This window comes from Macaca thibetana, chromosome X, assembly GCF_024542745.1.
Source record: "Macaca thibetana thibetana isolate TM-01 chromosome X, ASM2454274v1, whole genome shotgun sequence".
NCBI classification, from domain to species: domain Eukaryota; kingdom Metazoa; phylum Chordata; class Mammalia; order Primates; family Cercopithecidae; genus Macaca; species Macaca thibetana.
Window position 1 is genome coordinate 103572883 of NC_065598.1, and position 19195 is coordinate 103592077.

Below are 19195 nucleotides of genomic sequence, written 5' to 3' on the forward strand. Positions count from 1 at the left end.
GTGGTGGCATGTGCCTGTACAGAATCCAAGATACTTGGTGAGGGCTGAGATAGTAGGATTGCTTGAGCCTGGGATGGTTGAGACTTCAGTGAGCTGTGACTGCACCACTGTACTCCAGCCTGGGCGACAGAGCGAGACCATGTCTCAAAAAAACAAACAAACAAAAAAAAACCCAAAAACAAAAACCAAAAACAAGAATGGATGAAAAAGGAAAGCTTTATCCATTGTTTTTTCACCTGTAAGTCGGACATATAGTTTTCTCCCTTTACATTATTAATGCATAAAATTGCATTGATAGCTTTAACAATTTTTTATTAAAATTTCCAAATGTACATAACAGTAGAATGTACAATAAAACCCCCTACATACTTATAACTCAGCTTCAATAGCCATCAACATTTTGCCATACTTGTTTCAACTATGCTGTTCCCCTCTTTTATGCTGGAATATTTTAGGCTAATCAGGAATATCATATAATTTCACTCCTCAATATTTCAGTATGCATAGCAAAAGAATTACAGCAAAAAGAACATCTTCTCATATAGTCACAATGCCATCATCACACTAATACTTGGTGAATAATCTGATTTTTCTAATTGTCTGAAAATGTTTTTGCCATTGAGGTTTGTTGGAATCCAGATCCAATTGAGGTCACCTTATTGTATTATGTTATATCTCTTAAGTTTCTTTAAAAAATTTTAAAAGCTAAAACCAAACAGTACCTCCTCTCTTTTATCATAATGACATTGGCTTGTTGAAGAAACTTGGCATTTGTCCTCTAGACTGTTCCATATTCTGGATTTGACTGATTACTTCCTTGAGGTGTTACTTTACTTGTTTCTGTATTGCCTGTTGTTTCTTGTAAACTGGAATGTAAAGCTAAAGACTTGATTAGACTGGGTGGTGTGGCTCATACCTGTAATCTCAGCACTTTGGGAGGTACTTTGGGAGGTGGGCGAATCGCTTGAGCCCAGGAGTTCAAGATCAGCCTGGACAATATGGTGAAAACTCGTCTTTAAAAAAATGCAAAAATGAGCTGCTGTGGTGGCCCACGCCTGTAGTCCCAGCTACTTGGTAGGCTGAGGTAGAAGAATCACGTGAGCCTGGGGAGGTCAAGGCTGCAGTGGGCAGTGATCATGCTACTGCAGTCCAGCCTGGTCAACAGAGTGAGACCTTGTCTCAAAAAAAGAATAAAAAGACTTGATTAGATTCAGGTTTTTAAAATTATTATACTTCCTTTTATGTAATTTGCAGTTGTCTCACTTTTAGTAATACTAAAAATGGATTGAGGTGGTGATAGTCTGATCCCTTCATTGTAAAGTTCTCCATCATCCTTTCACCTTTTGCATTGCTTTACCATTTATTTGATAATTGTTATTCGAATCAATTATTTCATTAGGGATTTCAAAGTAATGATTTTCTAATTCTATCATTCTTTCAGTATTCATCAGCTAGAATTCCTCTGTAAGAAGAACTATCCTTCATCTACTAGGGTTATTTGGTAAGCCTAAAACACAGTTTCTATGGGAAAGACACAGTAAATTCTTAACTCTTTCCCTTTAATTGCCAGTTTTCTAAGTAAGGAGTTAGTGCCCTGTTCCACGTTGACACATCTTTAAATGTTAAACCTTCCCTGCAGTCCTAGGATTAGCCTATTGGGGCACAATGTATCTTTTTAAATCTACTGCAGGATTTGAGTGACTAGTATTTTATTTGGCATTTTAAAAATCTGTGTTTATAAATGAGATTGCCTATAGCGTTGATCCTCAGTTGGGCAAAACTACCCCTCAAGAAGGCATTTGGAAATATCTGGAGGTGCTTTTGGTTGTCAGTTTATTGAGTGTGTGAGTTGGGGGAGTCCTACTATAATTGAGGAAATGGTGACTAGGGATGCTAAATGAAGAACGGTCTCAACAAAAATGCTATTAGCACTCCTGTGAAAAATGCTGGCCTGTAGTTCTCTTGTGCTTGTTCAATTTTTGTATCAAGGTTATATGTTTTTATATCAAGGTTCATATGTGAGGTGGGCTATCATTTTCTTTCCCTTACTTGTCAGTTTTGGTATCAAGATTATACCAGCCTTATAGCTGTGTGGTGTCATTTACCATTTTTTTAATATGGAAAAAATGTTTGGAAAGTTTCATTATTCTGTTCCTAGATGGCTTTGTCAAACACCCACAAAATTTCTGGAAATGGTGACTTTTAAGGTAGATTATTGATTATCATTATACATTCTTCAGTGATTAACAGGTTTATGTAAGTCTTCTATTTCATAGGACAATTCTTGGACTAATTTTCCTAGAAATTATCCATTTCACCCAGATTTTCAAAATTATTGGTGTAAAAGTTATACGGTATTCTTATAATAATTTTTTAATATAGTCTCTTTCTGTAGTTTGGTCCCCTTTCATTTTTTTTGAGATTATGTGTTGTATTTATTTTAAATAGATTCTGGCACAAACTTTTGTAGTAGCGGAATAGAAAGTGAAACACTTAGAAGACATATCTGGCAATCAAATTGATAATGATACCAGTTCATATTTTTCACTGATCTTTTCTGCATTTCCATTAATTCTTTTTAAAATAAAATTTACTTTAAGTTCTGTGGTACATGTGCAGAACATACAGGTTTGTTACATAGGTATACATGTGCCACGGTGGTTTACTGCACCTATCAACCTGTCATCTAGGTTTTAAGCCCCACATACATTAGGTATTTGTCCTAATGCTCTCCCTCCCCTTCTCCCAACCCTTGCCAGGCCCTGGTGTGTGATGTTCCCCTCCCTGTGTCCGTGTGTTCTCATTGTTCAACTCCCACTATGAGTGAGAACGTGCAGTGTTTGGTTTTCTGTTCCTGTGTTTGTTTGCTGAGAATGATGGTTTCCAGCTTCATCCATGTCCCTGCAAAGGACATGAACTCATTCTTTTTATAGCTGTATAGTATTCCATGGTGTATATGTGCCACATTTTCTTTATCCAGTCTATCATTGATGGGCATTGGAGTTGGTTCAAAGTCTTTGCTGTTGTAAATAGTGCTGCAATAAATATATGTGTGCATGTGTCTTTATAGTAGAATGATTTATAATACTTTGGGTATATATCCAGTAATGGGATTGCTGAGTCAAGGGGTATTTCTGATTCTAGATCCTTGAGGAATCGTCACACTGTCTTCCACAATGATCGAACTAATTTACACTCCCACCAACTGTGTAAAAGCGTTCCTATTTCTCCACAACCTCTCTAGCATCTGTTGTTTCTGACTTTTTAATGATCGCCGTTCTAACTGGCATGAGATGGTATCTTATTGTGGTTTTGATTTGCATTTCTCTGATGACCAGTGATGATGAGCATTTTTTCATGTTTGTTGGCTGTATAAATGCCTTCTTTTGAGAAGTGTCTGTTCATATCCTTTGCCCACTTTTTGATGGGGTTGTTTTTTTCTTGTAAATTTGTTTAAATTCCTTGTAGATTCTGGATATTAGATCTTTGTCAGATGGATAGGTTGCAAAAATGTTCTCCCATTCTATAGGTTGCCTGTTCACTCTGATGATAGTTTCTTTTGCTGTGCAGAAGCTCTTTAGTTTTATTAGATCCCATTTGTCAATTTTGGCTTTTGTTGCCATTGCTTTTGGTGTTTTAGTCATGAAGTCTTTGCCCATGCCTATGTCCTGAATAGTATTGCCTAGGTTTTCTTCTAGTGTTTATATGGTTTTTGGCTTTACATTTAAGTCTTTAATCCATCTTGAGTTTATTTTTGTATAAGGTGTAAGGAAGGGGTCCAGTTTCAGCTTTCTACATATGGCTGGCCAGTTTTCCCAGCACCATTTATTAAATAGGGAATGCTTTCCCCATTGCTTGTTTTTATCAGATTTGTTGAAGATCAGATGATTGCAGATGTGTAGTCTTACTTCTTAAGTCTCTATTCTGTTCCATTGGTCTACATATCTGTTTTGGTACCAATACCATGCTGCTTTGGTTACTGTAGCCCTGTAGCATAGTTTGAAGTTGTGTAGTGTGATGCCTCCAGCTTTGTTCTTTCTGCTTAGGATTGTCTTGGCTATTCCGGCTCCTTTTTTTGTTCCATGTGAAATTTAAAGTAGTTTTTTTCTAATTCTGTGAAGAAAATAAATGGTAGCTTGATGGGAATAACATTGAATCTATAAATTACTTTGGGCAACATGGCTGTTTTCATAATATTGATTTTTCCTATCCATGAGCATGGAATATTTTTCCATTTGTTTGTGTCCTCTCTTATTTTCTTGAGCAGTGGTTTTTAGTTCTCCTTGAAGAGGTCCTTCACGTTTGTATTTCTAAGTGTTTTATTCTCTTTTTAGCAATTGTGAATGGGAGTTCACTCATGATTTGACTCTCTGCTCGTCTATTATTGGTGTATAGGAATGCCTGTGATTTTTGTACATTGATTTTGTATTCTGAGACTTTGCTGAAGTTGCTTATCAGCTTAAGGAGTTTTTGGGCTGAGACAATGGGGTTTTCTAAATATACGGTCATGTCATCTGCAAACAGAAAATTTGACTTTCTCTCTTCCTATTTGAGTACCCTTTATTTCTTTCTCTTGCCTGATTGCCCTGGCCAGAACTTCCAGTACTATGTTGAATAGGAGTGGTGAGAGAGGGCATGCTTGTCTTGTGCCTGTTTTCAAAGGGACTGCTTCCAGCTTTTGCCCATTCAATATGATATTGGCTATGGGTTTGTCATAAATAGCTCTTACTATTTTAAGGTATGTTCCATCAATACCTAGTTTATTGAGAGTTTTTAGCATGAGGGAATGTTGAATTTTATTAAAGGCCTTTTCTGCATCTGTTGAGATAATTGTGGCTTTTGTCATTGGTTCTATTTATGTGATGGGTTACGTTTATTGATTTGCATATGTTGAACCAGCCTTGCATCCCAGGGATGAAGCTGACTTGATCATGGTGGATGAGCTTCATAATATGCTACTGGATTCAGTTTGCCAGTATTTTATTGAGGATTTTTGCACCGATCTTCATCAGGGATATTGGCCCGAAATTTTCTCTTTTTTGTTCTATCTCTGCCAGGTTTTGGTATTAGGATGATGTTGGCCTCATAAAATGAGTTAGGGAGAAGTCTCTCTTTTTCCATTGTTTGGAATAGTTTCAGAAAGAATGGTACCAGCTCCTCTTTGTACCTCTGGTAGAATTAGGCTGTGAATCTGCCTGGTCCTGGTTTTCTTTTCGTTGGTAGGCTATTAATTACTGCCTCAATTTCAGAACTTGTTATTGGTCTATTCGGGGATTCGACTTCTTCTCGATTCAGTCTTGGGAGGGTGTATATGTCCAGGAATTTATACATTTCTTCTTGATTTTCTAGTTGATTTGTGTAGAGGTGTTTATAGTATTCTCTGATGGTAGTTTGTATTTCTGTGGGATTAGTGGTGATATCCTCTTTATCATTTTTTATTGTGTCTATTTGATTCTTCTGTTTTCTTCTTTATTAGTCTGGCTAGTGGTCAATCTATTGTGTTAATCTTTTCAAAAAACCAGCTCCTGGATTCATTAATATTTTGAAGGGTTTTTCGTGTCTCTATCTCCTTCTGTTCTGTTCTGATCTTAGTTATTTCTTGTCTTTTGCTAGTTTTTGAATTTGTTTGCTCTTGCTCCTCTAGTTTTTGTTCTTTTTTTTTTTTTTTTTTTTTTTTTTTTTGAGATGGAGTCTCACTTTGTCACCCAGGCTGGAGTGCAGTGGCACGATCTCAGCTCACTGAAAGCTCCACCTCCTGGGCTCACGCCATTCTCCTGCCTCAGCCTCCCGAGTAGCTGGGACTACAGGTGCCCACCACCACACCTGGCTAATTTTTTTGTATTTTCAATAGAGACGGGGTTTCACTGTGTTAGCAAGGATGGTCTCGATCTCCTGACCTCGTGATCTGCCCACCTTGGCCTCCCAAAGTGCTGGGATTACAGGCATGAGCCACCATGCCTGGCCACTTCTTTAGTTCTTTTATTGTGATGTTCGGGTGTCAAATTCAGATCTTTCCAGCTTTCTAATGTGGGCATTTAGTACTATAAAATTCCCTCTTAACACAGCTTTAGTGATGTCCCAGAGATTCTGGTATGTTGTGTCTTTGTTCTCATTGGTTTCAAAGAACTTCTTTATTTCTGCCTTAATTTCGTTATTTACCCAGTATTCATTCAGGAGCAGGTTGTTCAGTTTCCATTAGTTATGTGGTTTTGAATGAGTTTCTTCATCCTGAGTTCTAATTTGATTGCACTGTGGTCTGAGAGGCTGTTTGTTATGATTTCTGTTCTTTTGTATTTGCTGAGAAGTGTTTTACTTCCAATTATATGGTCGATTTAGAATAAGTGCTATGTGGTGCTGAGAAGAATGTATATTCTGTCTATTTGGGGTGGAGAGTTCTGTAGATGTCTATTAGGTCAGTTGTTCTAGAGCTGAGTTCAAGTCCTGAATATCCTTGTTAATTTTGTGTCTCATTGATCTGTCTAATATTGACAGTGGGGAGTTAAAAATCTCCCACTATTATTGTGTGGGAGTCTAAGTTTCTTTGTAGTTCTCTAAGAACTTGTTTTATGAATCTGGGTGCTGCTGTATTGGGTGCATATATTTAGGATAGTTAGCTCTTCTTGTTGAATTGATCCTTTTACCATTATTTAATGCCCTTCTTTGTCTTTTTTGATCTTTGTTGGTTTAAAGTTTATTTTATCAGAGACTAGGATTGCACCTTCTGCTTTTATTTGCTTTCCATTTGCTTGGTAAATATTTCTCCAACCCTTTATTTTGAGCCTATATGTGTCTTTGCACGTGAGATGGGTCTCCTGAATACAGCACACCAATGGGTCTTGACTCTTTATCCAATTTGCCAGTCTGTTAGTCCATTTATATTTAAGGTGAATATTGTTATGTGTGAATTTGATCCTGTCATTATAATGCTAGCTATTTATTTTGCCTGTTAGTTGATGCAGTTTCTCCCTAGCATCAATGGTCTTTACAATTTGGTGTGTTTTTGCAGTGGCTGGTACCGGTTGTTCCTTTCCATGTTTAGTGCTTGCTTCAGGAGGTCTTGTAAGGCAGGCCTGGTAGTGACAAAATCTCTCAGCATTTGCTTGTCTGTAAAGGATTTTATTTCTCCTTCACTTATGAAGCTTAGTTTGGCTGGATATGAAATTCTGGGTTGAAAATTCTTTTCCTTAAGAGTGTTGAATATTGGCCCCCACTCTCTTCTGCCTTGTAGGGTTTCTGCAGAGAGATCAGCTGTTAGTCTGATGGGCTTCTCTTTGTAGGTAACCTGACCTTTCTCTGTGGCTGCCCTTAACATTTTTTTCCTTCATTTCAACCTTGGGGAATCTGATGATTATGTGTCTGGGATTGCTCTTCTCGAGGAGTATCTTCATGATGTTCTCTGTGTTTCCTGAATTTGAATGTTGGCCTGTCTTGCTAGGTGGGGAAAGTTCTCCACCATCATATCCTGAAGTGTGTTTTCCAACTTGGTTCCGTTCTCCCCATCAGTTTCAGGGACCCCAATCAATCATAGGTTTGGTCTTTTCACATAGTCCCATATTTGTTGGAGGTTTTGTTTGTTCTATTTCATTCTTTTTTCTTTAATCTTGTCTTCACTCTTTATTTCAGTAAGTTGATCTTCAATTTCTGATATCTTCTCTTCTGCTTGATTGATTCAGCTATTGATACTTGGGTATGCTTCACAAAGTTCTCATGCTGTGTTTTTCAGCTCCATCAGATCATTTATGTTCTTCTCAAAACTGGTTATTCTTGTTAGCAATTCCTGTAACCTTTTATCAAGGTTTTTAGCTTCTAACATTGGGTTAGAACATGCTCCTTATGCCCCACCTTCTGAAGCCTACTTCTGTCAGTTTATCAGTCTCATTCTCCATCTAGTTTTGTGCCCTTGCTGGAGAGGAGTTGCGATCATTTGGAGAAGTAGCATTCTGGTTTTTGGAATTTTCGCATTTTTTGCTGGTTTTTCCTTATCTTTGTGGATTTTTCTACTTTTGATCTTTGAGGTTGATAACCTTTGGATGGGGTTTTTGTGTGGGGGTCTTTTTTGTTGATGTTGATGCTTTTACTTTCTGTTTGTTAGTTTTTCTTCTAACAATCAGGCCTCTCTTCTGCAGGTCTGCTGCAGTTTGTGGGAGGTCCACCTCAGACCCTGTTCAACTGGGTATCACCAGTGGAGGCTGCAGAACAGCAGTATCACAAGTAGAGGCCGCAGAACAGCAAAGATTGCTGCCTGCTTCTTCCTCTGGAAGCTTTGTCCCAGAGGGACACAGGCCTGATGCCAGCCAGAGCTCTCCTGTATGAGGTGTCTGTTGACCCCTGTTGGGAGGTCTCTCCCAGTCAGGAGGCATGGGCATCAGGGACCCACTTCAGGAGGCAGTTCTGTCCCTTAGCAGAGCTTGAGCACTGTGCTGGGAGAATCCTCCTTGTCAGGATCAGCTGCTCTCTTCAGAGGCGGTAGGCAGAAAACTTTAAGTCGGCTGAAACTGCGCCCACATCCACCCCTTCCCTCAGGTGCTCTGTCCCAGAGAAATACGAGTTTTATCTATAAGCCCCTAACTGGGGCTGTTGCCTTTACTTTAGAGATGCTCTGCCCTTTGAGGAGGAATCTAGAGAAGCAGTCTGGCCACAGCCGCTTTGCCACGTTGTGGTGAATTCCGCCCAGCCCAAATCTCCCAGCCTCCTTAGCAATGTCAGGGGAAAACCGAATAATAAAGCCTCAGTAATGGCAGACACCCCTCCTCCCACCAAGCTAGATCCTGGTTGACTTCAGACTGCTGTGCCAGCAGCGAGAATTTCAAGCCAGTGGTTCTTAGCTTGCTGGGCTCTATGGGAGTGGGACCTGCTGAGAGAGATCACCCTGGCTTCAGCCCTCTTTCCAGGGCAGTAAATGGTTCTGTCTCACTGAGGTTCCAGGTGCCACTGGGGTATGAAAAAAACTCCTGCAGCTAGCTTGGCGTCTGCCCAGTCGCCCAGTTTTGTGCTTGAAACGCAGGGCCTGGTAGTGTAGGCGCATGAGGGAATCTGCTGATTTGCAGATTGCAAAAACCATGGGAAATAAACGTAGTATCCAGGCCGGGTAGCACAGTCCCTCATGGCTTCCCTTGGCTGGGGGAGGGAGGTCCCCCGGCTTCTTGCATTTCCTGGGTGAGGCAATGCCCCACCATGCTTTTGCTCGCCCTCTGTGGGTTGCACCCACTGCCTAACCAGTCCCAGTGAGATGAACTGAGTACCTCAGTTGGAAATGCAGAAATCACCTGCCTTCTGCATTGGTCTCGCTGGTAGCTGCAGACTGGAGCTGTTACTATTTGGCCATCTTGCCTGTACTCCAAAATTCCTTCTTGCTTGGGGGAGATTAGTCTTTGTTCCATTAAAGCCTTCAATTGATAGTATTAGGCCCACCCACATTATACCCTTTCATTTTTTAATGTTAATTTGTGCCTCCTTTATTTTTGAAATCATACTTGACAAAAACTTTTGTATTCTATTAGTCTTTTCAAGTAAATATTATTTCTTGTTATTGATCCACTCCATGGTTCTATTATTGTTTGCTTTCTACTTCAGTAATTATTAATTTCATCTTAATTATTTTTATTTTTTACTTATTTTTCTTAATATTTAATTTTTGCAGGTACATAGTAGGTGTATATTTTTATCAGGCACATGAGATATTTTGATATGGGCATGCAATGCTTAATAATCACATCAGATTAAATAGGGTATTCATTACCTCAAGCATTTATCCTTTGTGTTATAAACAATCCAATTACACTCTTTTAGTTATCTTAAAAAGTATAATTAAATTATTATTGACTATAGTCAGCCTGTTGTGCTATCAAATACTAGATCTTATTCATTCTATCAATTTTTTTGTACCCATTACCCACCTTCACTTCCCAGACTCTGGTAACCATTCATCTACCCTCTATTTCCATGAGTTCGATTGTTTTAATTTTTAGATCCCACAGTAAATGAGAACATGTGATGTTTGTCTTTCTGTGCCTGGTTTATTTCGTTTAACATAATGAAATAATGCTTATTTCATTTAGCATAATGACTTCCTGTTCCATCCATGTTGTTGCAAATGACAGGATCTCATTCCTTTTTCGTGGCTGAATAGGACTCCATTGTGATATGTACCACATTTTCTTTATCCATTCGTCAGCTGATGGACACTTAATGTTGCTTCCAAATCTTGGCTGTTGTGAACAGTGCTGCAATAAACATGAGAGTACAGATATCACTTTGATATACCGATTTCCTTTCTTTTGGGTATATACCAAGCAGTTGGATTGTTAGATCATATGGTAGCTCTATTTTTGGACTTTTAAGGAACCTCCAAACTGTTTTCGTTAGTGGTACTAATTTACATTCCCATCAACAGTGTACGAGGACTCCCTTTTCTCCACATCTTTTCCAGCTCTTGTTATTGCCTGTCTTTTGGATGGAAGTCATTTTAATGGAGGTGAGATGATATCTCATTGTAGTTTTGATGTGCATTTCTCTGATGATCAGTGATGTTGAGCACCTTTTCATATGCCTATTTGCCATTTGTATGTTTTCTTTTGAAAAATGTCTATTCAGATCTTTTAGCCATTTTAAAATCAGATTATTTTATTTTTTTCCTATCGAGTTGTTTCAGCTCCTTGCACATTCTGCTTATTAATCCCTTGTCAGATATATAGTTTGCAGATATTCTCTTTCATTCTGTGAGTTGTATCTTCACTTGATTTTTTCCTTTGCTGTGCAGAAGCTTTTTAACTTGATGTGATCCTATTTGCCCATTTTTCCTTTGGTTGCCTGTGCTTGTGGAGTATTACTCAAGAAATTTTTTGCCCAGACCAATGTCCTGAACAGTTTCCCCAGTGTTTTATTTTAGTGTTTTCATAGTTTGCGGTCTTAGATTTAAGTATTTGATTGATTTTGATTTTATTTTTGTATAAAGCAAGAGATAGGAATCAAGTTTCATTTTTCTGCATATGAATATGCAGTTTTCCCTGCACTATTTATTGAAGAGACTGTCTTCCCCAATGTATATTCTTGGCATCTTTGTTGAAAATGAGTTCATTGTAGGTGAATGGATATTTTTCTGGGTTCTCTATTCTGTTCCATTGGTCTGTGTGTCTGTTTTTTGTTGTTGTTGTTGTTGTTTGTTTTGTTTTTTTGTTTTTTTGCCAGTACCATGCCCTTTTGGTTACTATAACTCTGTAGTATAATTTGAAGTTAGGTAATATGATTCCTCCAGTGTTATTCTTTTTGCTCAGGACAGCTTTGGCTATTCTGGGTCTTTTATGACTCCATATAAATTTTAGGTTTGCTTTTTCTATTTCTGTGCAGAACGTAATTGGTGTTTTGATAGGGATTGTGTTGTATCTGTAGACTGCTTTGGGTAATATGGGCATTTTAACAATATTAATTCTTCCACTCTGTGAACATGGAATATTTTCCCCTTTTTTGGTGTCCTCTTCAATTTCTTTCATCAGTGTTTATAGTTTTCATTGTAAAGATATTTCGCTTCTTTGGTTAATTCCAGGTATTTAATTTTATTTTTGGCTATTGTAAATGGGATTTTTTTCATTTCTTTTTCAATTGCCTATTATTGTTATTGTGGTAAAATATACATAACATAAAATTAGATATTTTTGCCATTTTTAAGTGTAGAGTTCATTGGGATTACGTAAATTTACATTGTTGTTCAATCATCACCACCATCCATTTCCAGAACCTTTTCACTTCTCAAACTGAAAGTTCACAACTATTAAACAATTACTCTGTATTACCCTTTTCCTCAAGCCCCTCATAACTTTTGGTCTCTGAATGTAACTATTTTAGGTAACTTATATCAGTGTAAACACACAATATTTCCCATTTTATGTCTGGATTATTTCACTTAGCATAGTGTCTTCTAGTTTATCTATGTTGGAGCATGTGTCAGAATTTCCTCCTTTTTAAGGCTGAATAATAGCCTATTATACATATAGACAACATTTTGTTTATCCATTCCTCCACTGATGGACATTTGGGTTGTTTCCACCTTCCCATTTTTTTTTACAATTGCATTTTTATGGATTTATTTACTTGATATTTTTTGATTCTATTCACATACCTGAAAATTTACCTCTTTTTTGAAGTGTACCTTTTTGTGATATTAGTATATTCGCAATGCTCTGGAACTATCACAACTATCTAGTTCCAAAATATTTTCAACACCCCAAACAGAAACCCTATACCTGTTAGCAATCACTAGCAATTCTTCCTTCCACCACCGTAGCCTCTGGCAACCACGAATCTACTTTCTGATTATATGGATTTGCCTATTTTGGATATTTCATATAAATGGAATTTCACAATATGTGGCCTTTTGTTTCTGGTTTCTGTCACTTAGCATAAAGTTTTCAAGTGTCACCTGTGTGTAACTAACATGTATCAGTACTTCATTCCTTTTTTTTTTTTTTTTTTTTTTTTTTTTAACACAGGGTCTCACTCTGTCACCCAGGCTGACTTAACACCACATAGAAGCTGCCATGGCTTATGGCTTGTACCCTCTGAAGCAGTGGCTGGAGCTGTACTTGGGGCCCTTTGAGCTGGTACTAGAGGGGCCTGGTTGGGTGGTGAAGTGTCTTGAGGCTGCACAAGCCAGTGGTGCCCCAGGCCTGGCCCCCTAAACCATTCTTTCCTCCTAGGCCTCTGGGACTGTGATGGGAGGGGCTGTCCCAAAGACTTCTAAAATGCCTTTGAGGCCTTTTCCCCATTGTGTTGGATATTACCACTTGGCTCTCTTTTGAGTCATGCTAATCTCTCCAGTAAGTGGTTGCTGTGCAACCTGCTTGGATTCTTCCCCTGAAAATACTTTTCTTTCTCTGCCACAGGGCCAGGCTATACATTTTCTAAACATTTGGACTCTGCTTTTAAATGTGAGTCCCAACCTTAAGTAATTCCATTGCTCCCATATTGGATCATAGGTTGTTAGAAACAGCCACACCACTTCTTGAATGCTTTGCTGCTTAGAAGTTTCTTCCACTGGTACCCTAAGTCCTCACTCTTAGGTTCAACCTTCCACAGTTCCCTAGTACCAGGGCACAATGCAGCCAAGCTCTTTGATAAGGCATAATAAGGGTGACCTTTCCTCCAGTTCCAAATAACTTCCTTATTTCCTTCTAAGACCTCATCAGCCTGGCTTTCACTGTCCATGTTTCTATCAGCATTTTGGTTGCAACCACTTAACCAGTCTCTAAGAAGTTCCAAACTTTCCCTCATTTTCCTGTCTTCTGAGACCTCCAAACTCTTCTAGCCTCTGCCCATTACCCAGTTGCAAAGCTGCTTCCCCATTTTCAGGTAACTTCATATTAATACCCCACCCTCAGTACCAGTTTTCTGATGCCAGCATCTGCTTCTGATGAGGACCTCAGGAAGCTTCTAATCATGGCAGAAGAGAAGGGGGAGCAAGCTCATCAAATGGTGAAAACCAGAGGAAGACGGGGGAGGTGCCACACTCTTTTGAACAACCAGATCTCATGTAAACTCAGAGCAAGAACTCATTTATCATCAAGGGGATGGACCTAAGCCATTCATGAGGGATCCACCTCCATGATCCAAACACCTCCCACCTGGCCCCACCTGCAACGCTGCTGATTACCTTTCAACATGAGATTTGGAGGGGACAAACATCCAAACCATATCAAATGGTAATCATGTGAGGTGATGGATGTGCTAATTAGCTTGACTATGGTAATCATTTCACAATGTGTATGTATATATATCAAATCATCACACTGTACATCTTAAATATACACAATTTTTATTTTTCAGTTATATCTTAATAAAGGTGGAAAAAATTATAGCATTTCTTTCCCCTATTTTTGGCTGCATGCATACCATGTAGAGTCATCATATAAAGTTTTTCAGTTTGTTGACTTAAAAGGCACAGGACCAAGAGTGTGAATGGGGACTGCAATTAACCCATACTCTGCTCTCTAACTTGTATATCCTAGTTTGGTCCTGCCCCATCCAAGAGGAAAGAGCACCATTTCACCATTTTGTAGTTCAGCTACTTTGAGGACACATCTTAGTATGATTTGTTTTCTTGAAGAGGCTACCTTTTAGTACTTTGTATAAATACCTTATATGTATTGGTGGAAATCCTAGAACAATGGATACTATTTTCTTATCCTGGAATTCGGGCCACCTCACAGCCTTTAGTCTAGCTGAGACTAATAACCAGTTATAAAATGCCCCTCATAATTCTCTCCAAAGGTCTCGTGATTGTAACCGGGTCTGTGGTATAATTTTTAAATCAGAATTCTTCAGTTGCAGACCACAGCAATTGATTTTGCATAACTTAAACAAAAAGGAGTATTTAGAAGGATATTGGAATTACTCAAATCTAAATTGACATGCTGAAAAACAAGGCCTCAGGGAGGTCAGGAACCATCGAGCTTGAGACATTTAGGTAGCAGAACCTCAGTCTCTATAGTCCCCAGTCAGGTTTAAACATTCAAGGATGGGGAATCTGATTATTTCACTAAGAGGGATGGGATCTTTCATCAGAACAAAGGTCAGTGAAAGAATTCTGGACAAACCAAGCAATAGTTACCAAAGGAGACAAAAAAAACAAGGTGTCAACATCCAAGTGGAGATGTTGAGTAAACCTTTAAATATATAAGTCTGAATCTCAAAAGAGAGGGCTAGACTGGGATAAACGATTGGGAATCATAAAGATAACTGAAATAATGGGCATGGTGTAGATTGCCCAGAAAGAGAGTGAGAGGCCATGCAACCCTCCAGCTCTGTTGCCCGAGGGCAGGAGTGCTTACTACACAGTAATTGTAGCTGGAGGAGTGTTCCTATTTGGGGGAGTGCAAAAAAGTATTCCTAGAGATTGGGAAGAGTGTAGGGTATGGGACTATAACACTGTGCTGAGAACATTCTGTTTCATAAGAATGAACTTGTTATGTGGAGATTTTAATGGAATGTAACATCTTTCTGTCAAAGTTACAATAAATGCCATCTTATTTTTTCTGTAACATTTATCATTTATATTGCACCTGGGCCTGTGTTGAGTGTTTTATGAGTGTGATCTTATTTAATCCTCACAACAAATTAATGAGGTAGGTATTATTATCAACCACATTTTACAGTTCAGTTACTGAAATCTCAGAGAGTTTAAGTAATTTACTCAAGGTCATATTGCTGAAAAGGGTAGAAATGGGACTTAAGTAAGGTCTACCAGAATTTAAAAAAATTTCTACTCTATATTAGATGATGCAGCAATACAAACATTAGCTATGGTTTACGATTCTTGAGCCCCTACTGTGTACCATGCAATGTGCTGAATACTTTATCTTATTTAATCTTAATAAAACATGATACAGAAAGTACCATCATTATCCCTCCTTAACTGATGAAACTAAGACCTGGAAATATTAATTTCCTGGTTGTCACACAGTCAGTAAGTGGTAGAGTCAGTACTTGAAGACATTTGCTTGATTCTAAGGCCTATATGTTTCACCAGCACACACTTTTCTCTAACAAAAATAACCAAATCTTTTAACAGTGGCTCTATTCCCTGGCTTTGCACTAGAATCACCTGGGAAGCTTTAAAAAATGATGCTGAGCCTTATCATCAAAGATTCTGATATAATTTAACAGTAATGTGGACAAGTCATTGGGTTTTTAAAAAGCTATTCACTCATTCAATTTATTTAATAAATATTTAATGAATGTCTACTCTGTGCCAAACACTTTCTAGGCATTTACATTCTAGCAGGATGTATCAGTTAGCCATTGCCACAGTGATGTGTAACAACAACCACAAAATTTCCGTGGCATGAAAAATTAATCACTTATTAAGCATTTATCTTCACAGATCTGGAGGGCAGCTGAGACTCAGATTATTAAAGAGGGCTCTGTTGGGTAACTTTATTCAGGCTGGGGTCACTGTGCTTTCCTGCTGCAGTACTGTGGGTAAGCTGTGATGGTTCTGCTTCATGTATTTCTCATCCTCCTTAGACCAGTGAACTAGCTGGGGCTCCTTTCTCTGTGGCTTCTTTCATGAATCATAAGAGATGACATGTCCAACTCTGGGTTCACTCCATTAACCAAAGTCTCATGACTGAGCTCAAAGACAGGAGGTGGGAAAATAAGCTCCATTTTTTGGTGTGTGGATTTGCAAAGTTCATGACAAAGGTGGAGAAAGGGGCCAGTAATTCAATTTAGGTGGGAAAGACTAACAAAGAACAATAAGCATGATACATAAGTAAATTATCAAGTATATTAAAAGGTGATAAGTAATATTTCAGGATTCTAATGTGTAGCTAGGACTGAGAATTACTGATCTTACAGTGTTAAACCTGGAAAGAAACCTGGTCTAACATTCCTTGAACCATTTTCAAAATAGTAAAGCAGACCCTTCTCCCAGAAAGGAGAAGAATCTTATTCGAGGTCCATGGATAGATAGAAATGGAGCTAGGACCCAGGTCTTCTGATTCTTTAGACTATTTCTCTTATACCACAGTATTCCAATCTGTAGTCTTAGAATTCTCCCTTTATTGATGGCACCAAAAATATGTTGTGGAAGGACATCGTCATTCTTACTTCTCTTGATCTCAGACATTAGGGGTATGCTACCTAATTCCTATACTTCTCTTAGTGACTCAATTCAGAGCCCAATTTGACATTCTCCATGTTTGTACCTTTCAAAACTTTATACACATTCTATCCTCTTTCAGCCTTTTTTTTTTTTCTCTTCAAGTTGAAGACTGTTCGTTTTGGTCTGTCCTCATGTGATTCCCCAGGGTCCTACCTCAGCTGTCTGCTTGGTTATTGGGCCTTGTCTTTTCTCCAGCTCTCTAATGCCTTGAATGAAGAGTCTTTCTTGAGTTACTTTTTTACTCTGAGCATCCACTAGGCCTTATAGTCATTGTTGCTGTTTTGGATTACAGTCTTCTTGATTTGCCAGGATGAACAATCAGAAGAAAAGAAAATATATGGAACTTGCTTGTACCTGGAGTTTATTGTCTGGAGAGAATGGTGAGTAACTGAATGAAGTAAGAGAGGGTATATACTAGGTAAGCCTATTCATTGTCTTTCTCTTGTTTCTTTTCCTCATACCCTTAGAGATTCTTCTGAAACTTTAAAATTTTGTTAGATGTGAATTACTTGGATACAGTATTTACCCATTAATCTCTTGAAACTGTCTCCACAATTTTTGTGTTGCCTAAAATAGGGATAAAGAAAGAGAAGAGGCAACTGTGGTTTCCGTTGTTTTCCATAATCCCCCAAAACATTTACAATTATAAAAGACTCCAAGTCTCTTCCTTTAATGTAACCATAGCTTTTCAAAGGACACAGCACAAAAGAACAAAGAGTGAAGACTGCTGGAGTCCTTCCTCTTGTGGTTGATTCCTGAAATCCAAGGAATGTTTAGTTGTGGGGAATAGAAACCAGTTATTCTCAACAGACCACTCACTTGCCTGCTCATTTCTGTGACAGTCTCATGTCTGCCCATCCACACCCTGCTTCTTCCCATTCACCTCTTAGCACCCATCTAGTCACAACTTCTTCCCAACTCTAAGTCTTACTCTTGCTTTTAAAAGTGTGCAAGTAGTAAAAAATTATAGGAATGTGGAGTTGTGTGTGTGCTGTTTATTATTATTTATATATCTATATGTAAAGTATCTGGATTGAGTGTGTGTAAAATATGTATTTGAATGTAGGTCATCATATGTATCTTATATATCTATCAAATTAATAATCAGCAAAGCCCTATTCTTTAACGAGTTAGGCTCAATGGAAACCACAACAGAAGCAAGAGGGTAATATTCACTGGAAAGAAAATAGCAGAAAACACTGGAAAGAAAATCGCTTCAAATAATGTATGTGTCTTTAAGCTCATGCTGAAAATTTTCCTTATTGATGATATAAATTAAAATATCCACAGCTAAATATATGCATAAGGGAAATTCTTTTTTTTTAAGAGATAGGGTCTCACTCTGTCAGTCAGGCTGGAGTGCAGTGATGCAATCACAGCTCACTACAGCCTTGACCTCCCAGTCTCAAGTGATCCTCCTGCCTCAGTCTCCCAAGTATCTGGGAACACAAGTGCACACCACTACACTTGGCGGATTTTTTATTTTTTGTAGAGACAAGGTCTCCTTATGCTGCCCAGGCTGGTCTCAAATTCCTGGGCTCAAGTGATCCTCCCACCTTAGACTCCCAAAGCCCTGGGATTACGGGTGTGAGCCACTGTGCCCAGCTGGGAAATTCTTATGTTTTATTTTATGTTGCATATTAGCTATAAAATACCTTTGTGGGTAAGTTAGAGAAGATGTGAGATGATTTACTTTCTTCGTTGTATTTCTATTTGGGGAGCAGCATGAATGGCTGTTGCAGTGTGGCAAAATTTCTGTGCATTTCAGGTTTTGGTATAAAGGTGTATTTGTGCTACTCCTAACTCTAACTCTTTCTTCCACAGTTGCTTCAAGTTCTCTGGCTTCATTTTCATGTAAAGAGCTTACAGGTAGATGTAAATGTCTTTTCTATTTTACTCTCTTTTTCTGTTTTGAGAATAGTATCTTCCAAGAACCCAACTACCCATCCTTGCCCCACCCCGCTTCTCTCTAACTTTTCCCCCTTATCCACTGGGGCAGCAATCATTGCTTTTTTTTGGCAACTATAAAGCCCCAAACTGTCACGACAAACAGGGCTTCTATATCATATAGAATATATTCAAATACCTATTCGAATACTGGTCAAGAGCTAGATGTAGAAACTTTTATTCTGAGAAAAGACCAGTCCTCTTCTGGAATTATCTAGATCAGGGCCAGCAAACTATAGCTAGCAAGTCAAACCCAACCAGTTGCCTATTTTTGTAAACAAAGCTTTATTGGAATACAGCTATTTGTTTACATATTATCTATGGCTACTTTCACAGTAAGATGGCAGAGTTGAGTAATTGCAACAGAGCCTGAAAAGCCTAAACTACTTAAGAAATTTTACAGAAAATGTTTGCCAACCCTTATCTAGATTAGCATTCCCCAAACTGAGTTCTAGGAACAGTTTTGCAGTAATTAATAACTTTGCTGTTAGAAAAGGGTTCTGTAGTCATTTAGGACCAGAAAACTTCGGGTTAAACACAGTTAAACAGCCTTTTTCAACTGTAGGAGAGTTAAAGAATGTTTCATATGCT

The 19195-nt window shown here is 38.4% G+C and overlaps 1 protein-coding gene across 1 annotated transcript in view; it reads left to right on the forward strand.

Annotated features, from left to right (window-relative positions):
- LOC126945862 (uncharacterized) overlaps nt 1–19195 on the forward strand; it is a 37969-nt gene that overhangs the window by 15657 nt on the left and 3117 nt on the right. The window contains exon 5 of the mRNA XM_050775874.1: nt 18482–18526. Within this exon, the coding sequence (XP_050631831.1) occupies nt 18482–18526 (45 nt within the window). The remainder of the gene's footprint in view (nt 1–18481; nt 18527–19195) is intronic.